This window comes from Cervus elaphus, chromosome 9 (assembly GCF_910594005.1).
Source record: "Cervus elaphus chromosome 9, mCerEla1.1, whole genome shotgun sequence".
NCBI classification, from domain to species: Eukaryota; Metazoa; Chordata; class Mammalia; order Artiodactyla; family Cervidae; genus Cervus; species Cervus elaphus.
This window is the reverse complement of record NC_057823.1, coordinates 61,502,019-61,523,546: the sequence shown is the minus strand read 5'-3', so window position 1 is coordinate 61,523,546 and position 21,528 is coordinate 61,502,019. Positions and strand designations below refer to the sequence as shown.

At 41.8% G+C, this 21,528-nt stretch overlaps 1 protein-coding gene across 2 annotated transcripts in view; it reads left to right on the top strand.

Annotated features, from left to right (window-relative positions):
- SH3TC2 (SH3 domain and tetratricopeptide repeats 2) overlaps positions 1–15,343 on the top strand; it is a 57,048-nt gene extending 41,705 nt beyond the window's left edge. The window contains exons 12-17 of one of the 2 annotated variants that reach the window (XM_043913225.1): positions 29–209; positions 7,288–7,438; positions 9,734–9,856; positions 11,074–11,224; positions 12,548–12,744; positions 14,401–15,343. In XM_043913225.1, the coding sequence (XP_043769160.1) occupies positions 29–209; positions 7,288–7,438; positions 9,734–9,856; positions 11,074–11,224; positions 12,548–12,744; positions 14,401–14,592 (995 nt within the window). In that variant the 3' untranslated portion in view covers positions 14,593–15,343. Of the gene's footprint in view, positions 1–28; positions 210–7,287; positions 7,439–9,733; positions 9,857–11,073; positions 11,225–12,532; positions 12,745–14,400 lie in introns of both variants that reach the window. The other variant, XM_043913226.1, reaches the window with a different exon arrangement.
- Positions 15,344–21,528: the final 6,185 nt, after the last annotated feature.

Genomic DNA, 21,528 nt, shown 5'->3' with positions numbered 1-21,528 from the left:
CTCATCCATGTTCCTGCTTTATGTTCAGGTCAGCTTCAGGTCACCAAATCCCTCTGCCATTTCTACAGCTCTGTGTCCCCAAACCCCGCGGCATGCATCACCTACCACGAGCACTGGCTGACGCTGGCTCAGCAACTCAGAGACCGGGAGATGGAGGGGAGGCTGCTGGAGTCCCTTGGACAGCTCTATCGGAACCTAAATACATCCAGGTGAGTTCAGGCTCAAGGACGCTCTTAGAAACATCTTTTCTTCCTTAAGGAGAATCAGTATACTTTCCCTCGCAAAGTTAAGTACAAATGTACATGATGTGTTTATGGCATCATGGAAAAGAACATGGTCTTTGCAGCCACCACACATTGTAAACTCAGTGCCACCCATCACTTATTAGCTGTGTGACTTTGGGCAATTTTTATACTTGCCCATGCCTCCACTTCCTTACAAGTTAATGCACACGGGACACTTGGACAGTACCTGATAAGGCTCGATCACGTTGGCTGTGTTATAAGTAATTACCTGTGTGTTTCTCTAACAATTTATCAAATGGATGTGGCTGAGGGTGCATAATTCAGAGAGGTGGCAATTATTATACTGAGGACCATGGAACCCTCAGGAGGTCTTCATTACCTGAGGACAGTTGGTATTGGAGAAAGGACACAAAGTAAATAAATGCACAGAAAACAGGGGTGTAAAATTTCACAGTAAAAAATTTTGATTGGTAACTTACCTTTAAAATGAAACTGGAAATGATGAAACTAAGTTTATTTTCACTTTTTAGTTAAGAAGCTAAAGTTATAACTGCAGCTGTGCTCTAAGTCATAAACTAAACATAACAAAAGAAGTGTTTTATGATTGACTTTTTGGGACTCTCTTAGAAAGGCTCATTTTTCAAAAATATCCCAAAATGTAACTGTTTTACCCAAAGGCTTTTTTTCCCCCCACTCCTGATATTTAAATTACTCTCAAGTGAACTATCCTGCCATCTCTTGCTGATTTTCCTTTCTGTCTCTTCACTGATCAGATCTGCCTGATCCTCATCTGCCAGTGGCATGGCCTGCAGCTCTGCTCTCTAACAAGCCTTTAATTGATTCCATTAAACTCTGCATGGTTTATATTTAATTTCACTTTGCAATAGATTAGCATTGTAGCATTGTATTCAAAATTATGAATGACTTCTAATGTGGCAGAGAGATGATTGCCAGGGTTGAGCAAAGAGAAGTAATTGAGGAAAAAGCATTTAAATGATAATTTTTGCTTTTCTAGGCAATATGGTAACCTTGGGTACCTGATAAATCAGACCACTAATAATCAGATAATGAAATCTTTCTTTGTCTTTATTTCTCCCATTCTGTCTCCCTCTCCCTCATCTCTTCCCTTTCTCACAAGAATCAGGTATCCTCCAAATATCCCATTTTTAGTCCCAGGAATGGAGTTTTGGATCATTGCACTCTGTGAGGGGCCAGGAAGCCTGGCCCCAGCCCCACTCTGTTTCTGTTCTGAACACCTTAGGAATCTGTATAGCTTGGGAGCAGATCCAGAAGGTAGGCTTAAATTAACCTTAGAGATGAGATAGTCATATATTCATGGTAGCACATAGTGAGAATGGGCTTTGGGAAAGTTGACTTTTAAGGGACTGGAGTATGGGTGGCAAATATGTGTCAGGTTTATTGCCACCCTCCCCTGTGTGCAACTTCAGTCTCAGGTTAATTGCTGTGCAGTGATTGATCACCTACCCAACTGCCATCCTTTGCTCACAGTCTTCCTCCTTCCTCCAGTTGTAAAAAACCACTGAAATTCTAAGGGAAAAGCCAGAGAAAAAGCCCTGGATGCTGTCAACAGAGTGCAGAGGCCTTTCTTAAGGCAATATGAAGGACCACTGGATTTCTTAGGTGTGGGGAGAGATAGAGAGAAGGGAAGGTGTGGAACTGGAGCTGCTCCAAGGAGTGTCTGGAAGTCAGAGGCCACAGAGCAGTGAGAGAAGAGACTGAAACTGGATTGGGAGTCAGGAAACCTGAGCCTGCCATGAGCTTATAACGTGTCCTTAAATAAGTCATTTCTCCTCTTGGTTGCCCCTTTATAAGGTTAAATTGAATAAGGTGCCTTCTAGTTCTAAAATGTTATGTCTAGGACGAGCCAGCTATGCTATGCTACACTGGTAATGGCCCTGTTAGTATAAGAATTCCTGCTGCCTCCAAAGAGTCTTGAGTTTTGGAGGCAGATTCTTAAAGTCATGGGCCTTCTAGATCAGAGACCTAAACTTTTGGGGATTTTTAAAGACTCTGAAGTAGCTTCAGAAGGTCTTGATGTAGTGACTGTAAATTCCAAGTGGGCAGACCTAGTGTCTAGCGTAGAACAGAGAGACATACATATTTGTGTGGGCATGAGATGTCTACCCCTTTTCAGGATGCTCAGTTTGTCAGAGAGAATGTGCTATAATGCTCTATTTATTTAGCATGTATAAATCAACTACTCCTGCAAAGCCTTTTTGAAAAAGAATAGAACAAAGACCAGCTAACAGAAATAGATAAACAAGTGTTTCCATGCACCTGGAGGTGGTTACTGTAATTTAGCTCTAAGCTTCTGGTAGCTGAGGTAAAAAGGGAAAAACCATAAGAGGTTCCCACTGTCTGATAAAAAAATATATAAACAAATGTATCTGTTGGAGCAAATTTTTTCCTGGCACTGACTTCTAGGAAGAATTTATTAAGTGGGTTTTGATGTAATGGATACATTTTTTCAACTAAATTCTCCCCATGGGATTTCCATTCTTACAAAGCTCAAAGCCATATCAGGCAAAGGCAGGAAGTGTTCATGGGTGAGATGGCAGGCATCTGCTGGGTCAGGTTTGGAGGGAAAGGAAACAACACTTTCAGCCAAGGGTTGGTGGATCACCTTCATGAAGGTGATAGCATTTAAAGATGCCTTTGAGGGATGAGAAAGATTTTGAAAACTGGAGAAGGGTAAGAGAAGACCATTTGGGGCCAAGGGTCTAACTGTAGCAATGGAAAGGGGAGGGCACATTTGAAAAACATTCTGTAGATTTAACGGACCGAGTTTGATGTTTCTCTGGGTATAGGTACTAAAGGAGAGAGAAGACTATAGCCTACCTCCCAGGGAGGGATGTGGAGGTTAGATGGGGGTGCAGGTGGGCCTCTGGACTGGCACAGTCAGCATCCATATTGAAAATGGTGGTCATAATAGTAACAGAGCTTGCACTGATTACCAGCCAATGTGCAATCTCATGATGACCTTATGAGGAAGGAAGAGTGAGTGATTTTCACTACCCATACTGCTTTTCTGCTCATTTACATTCCTCCTATTTGAAAGGTTTTCTCTAGTGTTCAGTGATGGTGAGTAGGAAGGGAGGGCAATAGATGATGAAAACTTTGGTTCAGCCTTCAGAATTTTGTCTTGAGATACTTTGTTTTCCCTTTGTTCAGTATATCTTTTGAGTCTTGCTTTCTTTGCCTTCATGGTAATGACTACAGAATCTAGTTTGATGAAGTCTTTCATTCTCTCAATGAGACAGGTCATTAGGGGTCTTGTCTTCTGTTTCAAGGTGACACAATATAGACTTTAGACTGTCCATAGACTCAGCTCTAGAGCTGAACCAGGTGGGTTCCTTGAGAACTTTATGGTTCTATTGGATCAGTTCGACTAATACTTGCTGAACATGTACTATGGCCCAGACCCTATGTTAAAAGCTGACAAATGTCAGCCCAGTCCCTGAGCTGATAATGCTTATCATCTAGTTCAGGAAATAGATATTACACACATACTCACTGCAAGTATCACATAAATGGTGCTAAGAGACACAAAGAATGTGCATATTATTTTTCAGAAAGAAATGCCTTGCATGCAACAGGCCTTTTCAAAGTAACGATTCTTTGCATGCAATACAATCCCTAGATGCCTAGAAGTCATTTTTCATGGCTTTTATTCTTATTCTTGTGCATCTTACTCCTGTGGAACTGAAAAAAAAATGCTTCAATGTTTGGTTTTCAGTGTAGCTAATATGAGCAATCCCTAACATTTTTGGAATCATAAACAAGGAAAGAATTGCACTTGCTGACATGTTCTCCTTTTATCACAAGCCTAGGATGTACATCACCAGCCATCTTTTTCCAAAGGGCGCACTTTGTTCAAGGTTTGAGGTTGCTTTCTGTCCTTCAAAATTTTGAAGTTGTTAAAGTGGCAAAAGAAGCAAAAGTCTTTCCACAAGTTGGTTTCTGAGCCAGAAATTGAGCACTGTTTGAGGGTCTGTGGAGGGGCTCTGGAGTTTGATTCTCAGGGTTAGATCCTTGTTTAAACAGAGTTTATTACCTGGTCTTTATTGCCTACCCTTCAAAGCCTTATTTTTCCCATTTGCAAATGGATATGATAATAATACTGTTCTCTTAGTGCTGTTGTGATGATTAAATGAAATTATGCGTGTCAAGCCCCTAATGCATGCTAAGGTCTCAATAAATCATAAGTAACAATTACAGTCCATGCTGTTATTAAAGACAAAATAGCAGAGAGCTACACATAAAGCTTTAGAAATGAGGAATGCAAACATGGACAAGTTTTTTAAAAGACCCCTGGGTTTCTTTATTTGCAAAATGAGCTAAGAACTTTCATGGCTGGGGATTTCTTGAGGATTAAATGAGAGGATGTGTACTGAAAATTTGTATCCCAACACCTGGCCCAGGGTCAGCGCCTGGTGAGTGGCAGTTCTTATTATGGAAATTGGATAAGACCAATTAGTGGAAGCTGGGCTCTGGCCAGAGGTCCAACATTCATCCAGGCAGGGCAGGGATCTGGAAAACCCCAGCAGGGGTTGGTAGGAGGAAGTCTGGGAATGCAGGTGTACTGAAGTCATCTCACCACAGACACATGACTGATATCCACACAAGAAGGAAGAAACAAGGATTCATACACAGAGATTGAAATTTGGGGGCAGAAAAAAATGAGAAAAGGAGATACTATGGCAGGGCCTGGGCATAGCTGGCCAGAATTCATGAGACTTGGGATCAAGACTGATTTCATAGTCTTCCACCAGCTGTTCTCCTTACTTCTTTGATTTGGGAGCTGAGCCACACCTAGAACCTGCAGGTGTTGACTAGAGGAATTGGCATGCTGGGACATTCCAGGCCAAGCTAGTGACTCATCTCGTGGGTGATATGGCGTAGCCACTGGTAGATATAAATACATGGGGTGGTGAGTGGTGGTAGGAAAGAACCAAGGAAGCTGGAGACCACTTCCCAACTTTAGACCATAAGGTGCTTGTCTTACACTGGAGTCATGAATCAGGTATAAGTCTTGGTGGAAGCAGTGGTCTTTGGAAAATCCATGCACATAGAGTGTTGATAGAGTTATGTGAGCATCTGGGTCTCTCTAAGTCCTGTCTTCCCCCTTGGAGTAATTTTTGAGGAATGCTGACCTCCTCTCTTTCACAGTCATAGTGAGCTCAGAGAGAAAAATTCTAAGATCAAAATACCTTCTTGTGAGTTCATTTCTCTGTGATAACCCACATCTTGCTCCCTGGGGGTTTGGAGAAGATAACCATATCCCAAGAATCTCCCAGGATGAGATGTAGGGTCCTGTCTTCATTAATTGTTACAGTGGGAGTAGGGGAGCACTGGAGGCCAGGCCTGTAGAACCTGTTATCCCTGCTGGCATTTAAGGGGTGCAGAGTGGGTGAGAAAAGGTCAGGGCTTCCTGTAGTGAAGGAGGCCTGTGGTTACCAGGCCAGGGAGGTTGGTGACCACCTCAGCATTGCGTGCAGCTTCTCGGCTCACAGCACAGTCCCAGGAGCAAGTCTGACATTCTGCTTCTTGACGGAGAGTGGCCACTGCCCATCCTTAATGTCAGTAAATGTCATATCAGAAGCAGGGCATCAGAGAACTAGAGTTCTTTCTTCTCAGGACTTACAAGGACCAAATGTCTGGCAGTTTCTCTAAAGGCTAATAGCTGCCTCGTTGCCAAGATGAATCAGGGCCTTATTAGTCACAAACAATACTTATTTCCATCACTGTGCACAAGGGGCCTGGGGCCTGGGTTGCCTATCATGAGATGGAACCATGTTTGATAAGGACCTCCTAACTATTTACAGATTTAGTTGGTAATGGTCAGTGTTCCTAGAAGGATTTCCACGGTTTGGTGTTTCCCAGACTTCAGTGCACAGTAGTATAATCTGGGTGTGTCTTAGAAATTCAGATTCCTGGCTTGCTACTGTGATGATTCTGATTCAGTCAGTCTGAGAGATCTCTGGGAGTCTGTTTTTAATAAGCTCTCAGCTAATGTTGGTACAGGTGAGTCATGAGTCACACTATGAAGAATATGGGTATTGTGGGATGGGTCCTGGGCTGAGACTCAGGAGAATGGAGTTCTGGCCTTTGATTGTCCCCCAGTGTGGTGTACAGTCTTGTGCAAGTCACTTCCCATCTCTGGGCCTGTTTTCCCTATGAAATAAGGAGAGAGTCTCAACCCAAGTTGCACAATAGAGTCACAATATGTAGCTGATAAGGAGCTTTGACAAAATGCTGCTACCTGAGCTAGAGTGTACCAGGCTAGCATGGTATGTCAACACATTGGGGTGATGACTTTGCCTGTGGATGCATGTTTAAAGAGTTTCTAGATGATTCTAGTTACTGCTGAAGTTGGTGATGCCCAGTGTTCCTTCTTGTTCTGGAATTCTGAAGTAATCCCTGACGTGAGGGGAAGAGTTTTCTACATGAACAATTTCCAAATAACTGAAGAGTAGTCTGTTAAACACCAAGACTTTCCTCCTTCTTTGATTTTCTTATTATACAAACATCAAAATCTTTCTAATGATTTACAGTTACCACTATGGTCATTCTTTTGTACATTTACTCAATAAGTATGCATTTATTATTCACTGTGTTAAGTTCTTATGAAAAATGTTATAGTGTCATGGAAAGATGGTTGGATCATGGGCCAGTAATCATAAAAATGATAACTAACATTTAACATTTATCAAGTGCCTACTCTATGGTAGGCACTGTTCTAAACACTCTATCTCATTTAATTCTCATAACCATCCTCTGAGGCAGGTACAATTATATCCCCATTTTGCAGATGGGGAAGCCAAGGCACAGAGAGATTCTATACTTTCTCAAGGTCTCACAGTTGGTTTAGGCAGATCCAGATCATAGCTGGTTTAGGCAGATCTCCCTGTGTGATCTGAAATAATGTTGTCTACCCACCAGAGCTTCAGTGTCCTCCTGTGCTGAATGACTCTGGGTCTCTTTGAGCCCTCATACCTTATGAGTCCATGTTCATCCCCAGCTCCCTCAGGAGGTCCCTCACCTGCATCAAGGAGAGCCTGCGTATCTTCACTGACCTGGGGGAGAGAGACAAGGCTGCTGAGGCCTGGCTTGGGGCTGGGCGACTCCACTACCTCATGCAGGAAGATGAACTGGTGGAGCTGTACCTGCAGGTAGGTCTCCAGCAGAGCTTATCTGCTGGCCTGGACCATGGGAATGGGGGCAGCTGTACCCTCCAAAGTGGTGAGCTGGAACTAGGGAGAGGTGATATTCTTGTCAAGCTCTTGGGGGACAGTCAACTCTGGGTTGCTCCCTGGACTAAAGGTGGAAACCAGGGCAGTCTGATAGGCTGAAAACAAGCAGCTGTGGGCTAGTCCCTGAGTTCCATATGCATGTGTGAGCTCTCAACATGATGGGAGACTTGCTCATCTGTCTTGGCACTTTTATCCATCTTTCTAAAGCTCAACACACAGCTTGACTTCAGGGAGGTAAGGAAGGTTGATGTTTGCAGTGTATTAACATTATTATTTTCTTATGTTTTTTTTTGTTTGTACACCTTTAACATCTGTAGTATATCATAGTATAGATTAAGTACCTCTGCTTTAAAGGAAGATGGACCTGGAATCAAATCACAAGGCCGTTGATTATGAACTGTGTGACTTATCTGAGCTCTCCGAGCCTCAGTTTCTTCATGAGGGGATCTGTCTTTAGTAAATATTAAGTATAACATTTGCATAGTAAACACATGTACTTAAACATTTACTAAGTACATGGGAATTAGTAAATGCTTAATAAATGGTATTTCATCATCATCATTATCACTGTCTGCACAATACTGACATTATGATGGTAGATAAGAAGTACTCTATCAAAAATATGCCTTTTAATCTTCACTTCCTTCCCATTTTTCATTTTCTTCCCCTTTACCCAACTCCCTTACTCTATTACTTATACTCACACAAATTTGCTTCCACTGAGTCTTAATAATGATTGTATAACATGTTTGAAGTCTTACTTTGCATGGGATACTTTGTTAAACACTTCACATGCAGGATGTTGTTTCAAGTTTCTATTGAAATTTACATTTTACAGACAGTACTCAGTGAGGCTGAGTAACTTGCCTAAAGTGATATAGCTAGTAAGTGGTTAAAACTGCTCTCCAGCAGTATGACTTAAAAAGTTTTTTCGTTCAGACTCTATTCTCTAGCCTTGGGATTTTAGAGGTGGAGGAATTATCAGAGAACAAACAATTCGGTCTTGTCTTTCTCTCTCCAGGAGACAAAGGCCCAGAGGGGGCTATTGGGGTTGTTCATTGCTTGGTAGTAGAACTCCTGACTCCAGGATTTCATCTCACTGCCTCTATTTTTGTGTATCTGTATATGCAATAAAAATAACTGAGGGACCTTGGCCCTGTAATTCACAGACCAGAATTGGTCCCAGACACCCCTAACCCTAGACTGCCACCTGACTTGATGTTCCGCAGTCTTTCCCATTGAGGTAAATCATTCTCTACCTAAGGATCTTTGAGATACAGTAGTTGTGCTGCAGTTGTGGTACATGCTTCTCTTCTATGTCTTCATCACATTTTGTTTAGGTGCAAAATTAAATAGCTTGTTCGAGATAAAGAGATCATAGGGGCCAGGAGAAGGGTAATGGGACCAAAGACACTAGCATTTGTTTGCCACTAACTATTGATGTAAACTTGAAAACTCCTTATTCTGAGCCTGTTTCTCCATCTGGAAACTGTACGTATTGGATGAAATCACTTTTTCCAAACTTCAGTCATTTATACATCAGGTTTATAGTTTTGCCATATCCACTACCTCTGTACCATTATTTATTTATTTTTCTTTGACTCAACTTCATATCAGCTTAATTTTTTACATTAAACAGTGCTATCTAAAATCAGAGATTTTGATGTATTATTTTTTTAATTTTTAAAATTTTTAATTGGAGGATAATCGCTTTACAATATTGTGTTGGTTTCTGCTGTACAACAATGTGAATCAGCTGTAATACATATATCCCCTCCCTCTTAAGCCTCCCTCCAACCACGTTCCCCATTCCACCCATTTAGGTTGTTACGGAACACTGAGCTGAGCTCCCTGTGTTGTACAAGTTTCCCTCTAGCTATCTATTGATGTATTATTAACATTCTTTCTCTGAACACATTAAAATAAATATTCAACTATTACAAGATGTTTGTGCTGCTGAAAACCATTTCTAGGGCTGTCAAAGTAAACTCATCATCTCATCAAATGATCTCATCTCCATGTCATCAAAGGGGAAATGCAGAACTAGGGAATTCTGAAGGCTTCTTACCAGCCTTATGAGTACGGAAGACAATTTAAGGTTCCGGGGACTTAACAGAGGGTTAAGCTAGATGGTCAGGATGTCCTTCTTGCCAGGCCTGTGGACATTTCGACGTGCTTCTCTCCGCCTTTGACAGCAGTCTCTGTCCCACCCAGACAGCCATCCAGAAAGCCCTGAAGTCAGAGGAGCCCTCCTTGGCTCTCAAGCTGTATGAGGAAGCGGGTGATGTGTTCTTCAATGGGACTCGCCACAGGCATCGTGCGGTGGAGTATTACCGAGTGAGTCATGGGCTACATAGTCAGCAGTATCTCCAGCCAGGCTGTGGCACAAATGTAGGCAGGTTCACTTGGACTTTGGCCTGAGGCCCCATTCCCCTCTCTTGATGGTGTTTCTTTGTCTGCCCACACGCTCTCCCTATCTTAAGTCCAGCAGGCTCTCAAAGAAGGAGCTGATAAACTCTATCACTTTTGGGCTTGATAAATAAAGTATTCTTCCTGAGAGAACATACCATAATAATTACAACTTTTAGCTGCATGGTACTTTACAGTTTGTAGCACGTCTTTGTTGACCAGAATGTTTCTATATACATGGCATGGTGGGAGATGACTGGTCTATGGATCAACACTTTTGCTTTACTATGTTTTATTATGTATTAAAATATACTTTTAAAATTAAAAATGTATAATACCAGTTCATCAAACTCATGATTTCACAGATATTATTGCAAAGAATGAGGCAAGAAAATAAAAGACAGTTAATTTAAGAAATAATATTAATTAAATAAATGTCCATATGTTAAGTAGATATGTAAAAAACCATAATTGCTCATTACAGACTGAAGTTTGGGAAACTTTGTTATCTTATTTGATCCTAAAATTTCACTTATTCCAATACTTACTCATTTGCTTGTTCAATTGTTTATTCAGTCATCAAACATTCATCAAGCCAGCAATATGTGCCAGGCACTGTGCTAGGAGCGAATGAAAGACATGTCTCTGATTTTTGAGGTTCTCCTGGTCATATACATTTTATAGATGAGAAACCTGAGGCTCAGAGAGATGAAGTGACCTGCCCAACATTCATAATAAAAATAATAGAAATGACTATTTCCTGGGGACTCTCAGACACTATGCACATACTCCATGTATGTACTTAGTAGATTAGCACTGTGGGTGCGAAGGGAGTGTATAACTGGAAGGTGCGTAACTTCCCATGTGGCCTTGAGGAAAGTTGTCTTCTCTTTCCTGCTCTCAGTTTCAGGGTAGCCTGATGACCCTCTAGTTCCTCCACCTCTGAGGGCTTGGGAGAGCAACCAAGAGCAAGGATCAGGAGAGAGAGCTGAGAAAAGCCATGCATGGGAAGTGCCATCTCCCCCTGGGCTTCAGTCATTGCCATCCCTCATTCCCTGGCAGTAACATATAATATAACCTCCTAGAATATGGTATATGTTAATAATTCTCGGCTAGAGTAAGTTTCCTTGTGCCTCTGTTCTCAGACTGGGGCTGTTCCCTTAGCAAGGAGGATGAAGACAGTGAGAACCGAGCTCCGGATTTTCAACAAGTTGGCAGAGCTGCAGATCAGCCTGGAAGGCTATGAGAAGGCTTTGGAATTTGCTACCTTGGCAGCCAGACTCAGCACAGTTGCAGGTAGGTGGTCCTAATTATCTGGGGTACTGAATGGGAGGGGGTGACACTCCCTGAGGGACAACAAAGGTGTAAGAGCATACCCTTGGAGTCAGACTCCATAAGTTCAAACTTTAGGTCAAAGTGTCAAGGAGCCCCCAGGTAAGCAAGTTACCTAATTTAATGTCTATAAGCCTCAAGTTTGTCATTGGCAAATCAGGATTAAAAATGACATCCATAGCGTGCAGTTGTTATGAAGACCAATGATAATCCAGCTGAAACCCACAGCACAGTGCTTGGTATATAATAAGTCCTTGATAAGTGTTACTTGTGCACACTATTATAGTTAGTATCGTTGGTATTATTCTGAGTCCAGGGTAAATGGTATTTTATCCTATGCACATATGGTAATCTATCCTATCCTATGCACTAATGGCCTATTACAAAAGCACTGTGCCTTAACTTTTTAATTAGTTGATTATTAGTCAGGTGCATATTTTCGTATGGTATTGAAATGCAAATGAAAGTCAGATTCCCATTAACCTAACTCACTCAGTAGCTGAAATAGCTTGCATTTACAACAAAAGCTAATGAGAAACAATGTAAGTCACTAAAACAGAAAAAAAATGCAGAATATAAAAAGATAAACTCATCTCAATTATTGGTGCTTGAGGAAAAGCAGGTTTTATTAAAGGATGCTTGATTAGATGTAAGGGCAAATAGAGTCTTCTGTGATGATTCTAGAAGGGACTTCTGGGCATTCTCAAGGGCATGAGATGTGGATGGTACTGGACTTTATTGTGTTTAATTGCACTTCAGAGCTCTCTCTTCTTTTCCTAGCTCTTCCTTTACTGCAGAAAACCTTATTTGTGCAACTGTCTGCTGGTCTTAGGAAGACCTTGAGGGCCTAGGCAGCTCCCTCTGGAGCATTTTTATCCTTCCTTGGATGGAAGCTGAAAGGAGGATATATTCACCCTTTCATGCGATTCCGCATCACTGGATATTTCCATATCAGAGAGCTGGATTCTTCTCTTTTAGCTTTGGCTTTTGGCTTTTTGAAGCTTAAAAGTGATGTTTTTAGATTACATCAAACAGCCACCTTGTGAATATTCCAAAAATACAATTGGAAGCCTTTGTTCTCTTTTAAAGTATGTTTTGCGTTAAAGGAGTTAGTTATTGAAACAATAAATCCACCAAAGGCAAAACCAGTCATAGACCCATTAGACCCCAAGATTCTAAAGCATAAGTTAAAAGTGAAAGGGTCTCTAACTTGTACAGAATGAATGAGTGAACTAATGATGCAAGGTGTTGGCTGTAGGATATCTCTCTCAGTCTTCCAATTTCTAGAAGATCAGCGGCAGGAGCTGGTGGCCTTCCACCGTCTGGCCACTGTGTACTATTCCCTGCACATGTATGAGATGGCTGAGGACTGCTACCTGAAGACTCTGTCCCTCTGTCCACCCTGGCTACAGACCCCCAAGGAGGCCTTATACTATGCCAAGGTGTATTATCGTCTGGGCCAACTCACCTTCTACCAGCTGAAGGTAAGAAACAGGCTTGCGAGGCTGTCTGAGAGCTGCTGTCCAGTTATATTCTTCCCTGACCCTGAGCCTTCAGGGTAAAGTAGAGAGGGGTAAACTGGGGAGTGTTGTCTCATAGGGTGGGGAGTGGCTCCTCTGGGAACACAATGACAGTCTCCACTTAGCCCCCCTTGGAGACCTCAAAGAGGCTCCCATCTCTGCTAAGGAGACATGTTCCTCTCTTTCCTTGCCCTGCTGGGATTTCTGGGCCCATTTCATTTATCAGATACTATGGGCACATGTTCTAGTGCCTGTGGGCTCCTCCAGGGCCTGTGAAAATATATGAGACCTAAACAATACACGAGACCCCCAAACAAAAGAACTATAAGCTTCAAAATTAAAATTAATTCCTAACTGTATGTCTGAAAAATGTTATAGATGAACTAGTCAGTTGCAACTCACTTCTTAAGAAGTTTTATAAATTATATTTTAGATGAAATCTAGGTACATGTTGGCATGTTTGAGATAATAACATGCAGGGTCTTAGATTGTAAGCATGCCTAGGTCCTGAGAAGATCTTAGCCCTGATCTCCTGTTTGCTCTTCTGGAGTTGAATCCAGAACTTCTTATTTTTCCAGTGACTTCTATTAATAGAACTATGTGTGTGGTCTATAATTCTCAGTTGCATTCTAGCCGTCGAACTTTGTCCCTAGACATTGGCTTCCCTTACCAGATGTCTCTCTCTGCTTCAGCAGAATCTTTACTCTTTTCACACAGAAACAGTGGCTTCTGTTTGCAGACCCTTAGGGCAGCTCTGCTGTCTTTTTCTTATTTGCCAGAATGTTTCTGGTCTGAATTTATTATTGCCTTATGAGGGTTAATGAGAACCAGACATATCTTTTTGAGTCTCACCAGAAGAACCATATTTTCTGCATCCCAACCATGTAGGGAGGGACAATGGGGTAGTGAAGAACTCCCCTCAGCAATCTTGCCTTTGATCCACAGCTCCCAGGAAGTAGGACAAAGTGTGTATGGTTTGATTTCATCAAGCAAGGACTCTAGGTATTGCAAGGGAAAGAGCTCAACTCAAACTAGCTTAAGCAAATAAGGAGATTTATTGGCTCAAGGAACTGGGAAATTCAGGTATAAGTTTAATTTCAGGTAGTGCTGGAAGCTGGTAGCCAGAAGCCATCATGGATCTGAGAGAGAGGTGGGGACCTCTCTCTGTATTTCTTGGCTTAGAATGTTTCTACTTCTCTCTGTTACTTGGCCTTTTCTCCTATTATTCGCAGCTTCAAGCCCCCATCTAAAAGGGTGAGGGACCGTTTTCTCTCTTAGGTCACACTTGAAAGGTCTCAGGGAGTGACTTGGGACAAGTCAGCTTGAGTCATACTCTTATACCTAAAGCTCTGTGCCCAGGGTGATGCTGCTTCATGATTGTCTGTGTCTGGGTAAGACGCCATCCCTGTGCCTGGGGAGGAGGGCCACCAGGGTTAGCAACGTCACAGAGCTGACGTGGACTTGGTGAGGGAACTCCCCCAAGGAACCAGGAGAAAGAGATGGGAAAGGATGTCAAACAGGCAAAAGCTAGTTTTCTTAGATTTCCTGGCATTGCCTCCAAGCCTCTCCTGGAAATGTCTGCTAATGCTGTCTCTTTTCTGCCCCCATGCTGGGGGTTAGGATGCCCACGATGCCACCGAGTACTTCTGGCTGGCCCTGGCGGCTGCGGTCCTGCTTGGTGATGAGGAGCTGCAGGACGTCATTAGGACCAGGCTGGACAACATCTGCCAGAGCCCCCTGTGGCACAGCTGTCCCTCTGGGCGCTCCTCAGAGAGGGCACGCTGGCTGAGTGGTGGGGGCCTGTTCCTCTGAGGACAGCTGTCCCATCTCCGACCAGTTGCCATGGTCAGAAGCTACCTCTCTTCTTAGCCTCTTAGACACTAATCTGGGGAGTTCAAGCCATGACCTGGCCCATCGTCTCATCTCAGAATGGGAAGAGCACAGTCCAGAGGGAGAGGGCTCATCTCAGTCACATAAGGAATGGATGGTGGACCAGGGATTAGGGTCCTGACTTTGTGTCTAGAGCCTTTCCAGTAGACTGTGGCCCTTCCACACATGTAGCCCCTGAAATGTACTTTCTAGACACACAGTTCTAGAGAAAATGAGAATTTTTGCCCCTAGAAAAGCTGTCCCCTTCCATCAGTGAAGAAATCAGGCAGTGCACTGGAGAGAAGGCAAGCAGATTGGACTTTGTTCCCTTTACTGACTTTTCTCAGGGAAAGACCCCTCCCCTTGCCAGCAGTGAAACTAGTCATTTCTTTCTTCTCTTTCTTCAGCCAGTCGAGGTGCTACTCCTCCTGTCACGAGGACTGGTGGGTGAGAATTCACCATGCTCTTAGTGCAAAAGACAGCCTCAGAATGGCCAGGTGGAGTGCACAGAGGGTGAGGTCTGATGTGGATGCACCATCCCCATCCTGCCCTGAGGCTCTGTTCCCCCACAACCTCCCTAAAACCCAAGGGAAGCCTCTCCAGGCCATGGCTTAAAAATTGAGCACTAAGAACATTATGACATAAATTACGTGTAAACAGTGTGTATTATTAAATATTGCTCATTTATGTTTATCACACATTTGTCTCCTTAATAATAAGGAAGATGAGATGAGGGACTTGAAGGATGGGTTAAATACCAAGGGGTCATACCGACTCCAGGGTTGCTCATGTACAAAGCATCTCTATTATCTATCATTGCATAACACATCTAGTGACTTGGAACATTGATTATTTCATAGCTTCTGTGAGAAGGCAGGAATCCAAACTTGACTTTTCTGGGTCCTCTGGCTCAGAGTAGCTCACAGGGCTTCCATCAAGGCATCAACTACACCTGTAGTCTTCTTCTCAGGCTCAGCTAGGGAAGGATATGTTTCCAAACGCACTCACATTGCTATTAGTAGGAGTTAGTGCCTTGCTTGCTGTTGGCCAGAGGCTACCCACAGGTTCTTGCCTTGTGGGCCTTGCCATCGGGCAGCTCATAGCATGGCAGCCTCTTCATCAGCGAGCATGTGAGAAGAATAAGAGCAAGGGTGAGAGTGGGTAGTCACTGTCTTCTCATAACTAGTCTCAGAGGTGGCATCCAACTAGTTTTGCATATTTTGTTCATTATATGTGAATCACTATGTCCAGCCCACACAAAAGGGAAGGATTTACCAAGGATATGGATTCCAGAAGGTGGGGAGTCAGCTGGGGCTACCACAGTGTCTTGAGTTCTTTGATGACAGGATCAGGAATTCTAAGGCAGTGAGCTCCAAGTATGACCCACTGACTGGACGAGCAACATCAGTGTCACCCGTGAGATCGTATGAAATGTGAATTTCAGGGCTCTACCTAAGACATCTGAAGCACAGTCTCTGGGGCCAAGGAGCCCTGACTCCCTGTTTTTGAGGTGATTCTAATGCACACTAAAGCTTGAGAAGCAATGCTCTGGAACCATGGTTCTTGGAGAATGTGAAAAGAAGTTACCCGAGAAACTTGCAGAAAATGAACTTGCTGGTTCTTACTTCAATAATTTTGATTCAGTAGGTCTGGGAGATACCCCAGGAACATGGATTTTTAATGAGCATCTGAAATACCCCAGATGTTGGTGGTTCACTATTGTTCTGAAATGTGGAAACATGCAAGATCTAGCTACAGGTCTCACTATCTGATTACAGACAGCTTAGATTTACTGTAAGATGCTCTGCCCTTTCTTTCTAGCTTCTTGGGGCTACTGGATGATTGGTGGTGTGGAGGGGTAAGATAGAGGTGGTGAGTTGAGTCAGCAGTGCATCTTCTAGTCAGGAATATTGTGCACATATTGGTACATCTTATTTTCTCTTAGGAGCTTGATTGGTTGTTAACATGCTCTCTACTCTAGAGTATTCTTCTTCAGGAAGGAAATGAAGTGACCTAGTCCACTACCATGTAAGACAGATGTGGTTTTGCCCCCAACACAAACCATAAAATCCCCCAAGGGAGGGATGTTGAAGTTGAGTCTAACCTCCCATACAGAAGCCTTTCAACAACATTCCTGGGAGGCACATGCATTCCAGAATGGTTACGAATCTTGTATTTGAAGAAGACTTGGTTGGCTCTGGGATCCAAGCCATGAACCATTCCCCACTTGTCTCAGGTTACAGACCCTCTCCTTTTCCCCTTTTCCCCACTGACCTATTACTCTCCTCTGGCCAGATGCCAATTCCTGTTCCTTTGATAGTGTGGTTCTTATAACTGGTATTGGCTGGTAGGTAGAGAGTACTGAGGGTCATTACTGCACTTCCCCTGCTTCTTCAGTTGTGTCCAACTCTTTGCAACCCCATGGGTTGTAGCCATCCTCACCCCCCCTCAGGTTCATCTGTCCATGGGATTATCCAGGCAAGAATACTGGAGTGGGTTGCACTTCCTTCTCCAAGGGATCTTCCTGACCTAGAGGTCGAACTCGGGTCTCCCATATTGCAGGCAGACTCTTTACTATCTGAGCCACCATGGAATCCCATTTACTTAATGTGGTTTAATATCGTATTTTAACATTGCATTAAGATTTTTATTCTCCCCAACAGCTACATCTTATCATTGGCTCACATTGAGTTTATCATTTGCAGTCTCTGCTCATGTGAGTTTCTGTTTGGCCAAGTATTTTTCAGTTGTTACAAATATATATATCTGTATACATAAATACATACACATATATACACATAAATACCTACACACATGGGCTTCTCAGGTGGCTCAATGGTAAAGAATCTGCCTGCAATGCATGAGACATGAGTTCAGCCCCTGGGTTGGGAAGATCCCCTGGAGAAGAAAATGGCAACCCCCTCTAGTATTCTTGCCAAGGAAATCCCATGGACGGAGAAACCTGGTGGATTACAGTCCGTGGGGTTGCAAAAGAATCGGACACGACTTAGCGACTAAACAGCAACAACATCCCCCCACCACAACACACATATATTTAAGTGAAGAGCATTATAGCTACCCACCCATTTTACACTTAACTGAGAAATTTGGTTAGACTTTCTGATTCTGCATACTTTTAAAGATTGAATTATAGTTGATTTACAATGTTGTGTTAATTTCTGCTGTACAGGAAAGTGATTCAGTTATATACACACACACAAATATATATTCTTTTAAAAATTCCTTTCCATTATGATTTATCGCAGGATATTGAACATACTGTGCTATTCCCTGTGCTGCACAGTAGGACCTTGCTGTTTATTCATTCTATATGTAATGGTTTGCATCTCCTAACCCCAAACTCTCAACCCATCCTTCCCCTGACCCCCTTCCTCTTGGTAAGCCCAAGTCTGTTCTCTATGTCTGTGAGTCTGTTTTTGTTTCCTAGATAGGTTCATTTCTGTCATATATTAGATTCAACATATAAGTGATATCATATGGTATTTGTCTTTCTGACTTACTTCACCTAGTATGATAAGTATGATTTACTTCACTTAGTATAATAAGTATGATCATCTCCAGGTCCATCCATGTTGCTGCAAATGGCATTATTTCATTTGTGTTTGTTTATGACTGAATAGTATTCTATTGTGTATACGTACCACATCTTTTTTTCCATTCATCTGTTGATGGACATTTGTTTCCTAGTTTTGGCTACTGTGAATACTGATGCTATGTTTGTATGGATGCATTTATCTTTTTAACTTGTGCTTTTGCCTGGGTATATGCTCAAGAATGGGATTGCTGAATCATATGGCAACTCTATTTTTAGTTTTTTGAGGAACCTCCATACTGTTTTCCAAGGTGGCTGCACCAACTTACATTCCTACCAATACTGTAGAAGGGTTCCCTTTTCTCCACACCCTATCCACTATTTGTTATTTGTAGACATTTTAATGACGGCCATTCTGACTGATATGAGGTGGTACCTCATTGTAGTTTTGATTTGCATTTCTCTCATAATTAGCAATGATGGGCATCTTTTTAAGTGCCTATTGGTCATCTGTCTGTCTTCTTTGGAAAAATATCTGTTTAGATTTTCTGCCCATTTTTCACTTGGGTTGTTTGTTTTTTATATTGTTGAGTTGTACAAGCTGTTTGTATATTTTGGAAATTGAGCTCTTGTCAGTCACAGCATTTGCAAATATTTTCTCCCAGTCTACAGGTTGTCTTTTTGTTTTATTTATGGTTTCCTTTGCTGTACGAAAGGTTGTCAATTTGATTAGGTCCCATTTACTTATATTTGTTTTTATTTCTTTGGGAGGTGGACCTGAGAAGACATTGGTACGATTTATGTCAGAGAATGTTTTGCCTGTATTTTCTTCTAGGAGTTTTATGGTATCACGTCTTACATTTAAATCTTTAAATCATTTTGAGTTTATTTTTGTGTGTGGTGTGAGAGTATGTTCTAACTTCACTGATTTCTGTGAGGCTGTCCAACTTTCCCAGCACCACTTACTGAAGAAACTGTATTTTTTCTATCCTCTATATTCTTGCCTCCTTTGTCAAAGATTAATTGACTGTAGGTGTGTGGTTTTATTTCTGGGCTCTCTATTCTGTTCCATTGATCCATATGTCTGTTTTTGTGCCAATGCCACTGTTTCAAATACTGTAGCTTTGAAGTATTATCTGAAGACTGTGAGGGTTATGCCTCCTGCTTTTGTTCTTTTTCCCCAGAATTGCTTTGGCAATTCTGTCTTTTATGGTTCCATATAAATTTTAGGATTGTTTGTTCTAGTTCTGTGAAAAATGTCATGGGCAATTTGAGAAGAATCTCATGAAATCTGTAGGTTGCTTTGGATAGTATGGCCATTTAACAATATTAATTCTTCCAATCCAAGAGCATGGGATATCTTTCCATTTCTTTGTGATTCTATGTACTTCGGTTCACCTGTAAATCTGATAAATTTGCCTTTAACCAGGTCAATTATAAAAATGTTCAGCACATTTCCAAAGACGAGGATAAGGCTATTTTTCTTAAATGAGAAGAAACATTGCACTGTATCATTGCAGTGACTACACTGTATATGCAAATTACACTGCTAAGATAGTCTTTAAAAGTGTCTGAAAATTCCATTTTAAAAATGTTGGTGAACTATTACCCCTGGAATCATGTTCATGCACTTTTTCATGATCCATAGAAAGTGAGTAAAGTGGTGTTTGGGTCTGGTTTCTATTTATGCAGGTTTTATTATTCATAGGTAGTAGCTAAAGATGAATCAATTACCTTCTTTATCATAATCCTCCCCCCAAACTTAGTGACATGCCTGGCTCCTGGCTCTGGGCTCCTTGCATCTAATCTAAATAAATAACAAGGAGGGAATTACAACATTGTGGAAAACCCATAACATATTTTCTCAGCTTTCAGGTACATTACTTCCCTATTCAATCATACTAATGCTTTAAAATCTAATATTACCTTTATTCTTTTCTTATTTACTTTGCCATCATTTTAAGATGTCTTTATATTATGTCTGTCTGTGTTTGCTTGTAATTTGTAAATAAAATGTAATTCTTTTGACAAGTTTATCTGGGGAAAGAACTAGGGGTGCAGGGTTTCAGAAATGAAGAGAGAAACAGTTCACTGGGGGTTGGGGAGACTTGGATTTTGGTCTTGAATTTGACATTAAATTGTGATGTGACCTTGGGTATGTCACTTAACTTATATACACTTTGAATCTCTGATCTCTAATAGAAAAAGTATGATGCTTCAGGTTCCTTTTCAGCAATGTTATTTCTATGCCATATGAACAGGAAGAGAGATGTATCTGGGAGATGAACTCCTATATTTTTATGGCCCAGTTTTTTTCTCTTCTTCCCAGGTGTCACGATGGTAAAGAATCCACCTGCCAATGCAGGAGACACAAAAGATGTAGGCTTGATTCCTAGGTCAGAAAGATCCCCTGAAGTAGGAAATGGCAACCCACTCCAGTATTCTTGCCTGGAAGATTCTATGGACAGAGGAGCCTGGCAGGCTATAGTCCATGGGGTCGCAAAGAGTTGGAGACCAGTGAGCACCTACATACACAAACTGAAAAACAGAAAAGTAATTTTTCTCCCTGCCACACAGGTAGTTGTGGCCAAGAGCAGTACCCTGGATCCAAGGACTTAGCTACACAAATAATTACTTCAGGGCTATGTTCACAGTTAAATGCACGTGTGCATATGTGCATGTTTGTGTTCATATGTGCTCATGCATATGCATAGGTGCATTTACCACCATACGTGCCCCCTTAAAAACCACTTACCAGTTTTTTTCTAAATTGACTTACTTCTTTACTCATGTAAACTAATTTTATAAAGGATGACTGGTCTGTGCAGAAGAGAAACTTCTGTATTGCTTTCTGTAAACAGAATTTCATAAATAAAAATAAATACGGTGATGGAGAAGGAAATGGCATCCCACTCCAGTACTCTTGCCTGGAAAATCCCATGGACAGAGAAGCCTGGCAGGCTACAGTCCATGGGGTTGCAAAGAATTGGACACAACTGAGCAACTTCACTTTGACTTTTCTATTTACAGAGCACTGAAACTTATACTTTTTAATCTTCACAATAACCCGGTTAAGATAGGTGAATCTGATGCTCTTTTCCTTTTTTTTACAGGTAAAGATACAGCCCATTGTAGGGTTAAGAGTAAAATCTTAATGACAGGAAATATCTTTACATCAAATTATTTCTGCAGTTGTGAACAATGCAAATATCAATAGGCCTTACTTTTCTAGCCTGGTTTATAGTTAAAGCAAAATTTTATTTAAAAAATTGTAATATAAGAGGGATGGGATGGGGAGAGAGGCGGGAGGGGGGGTCGGGATGGGG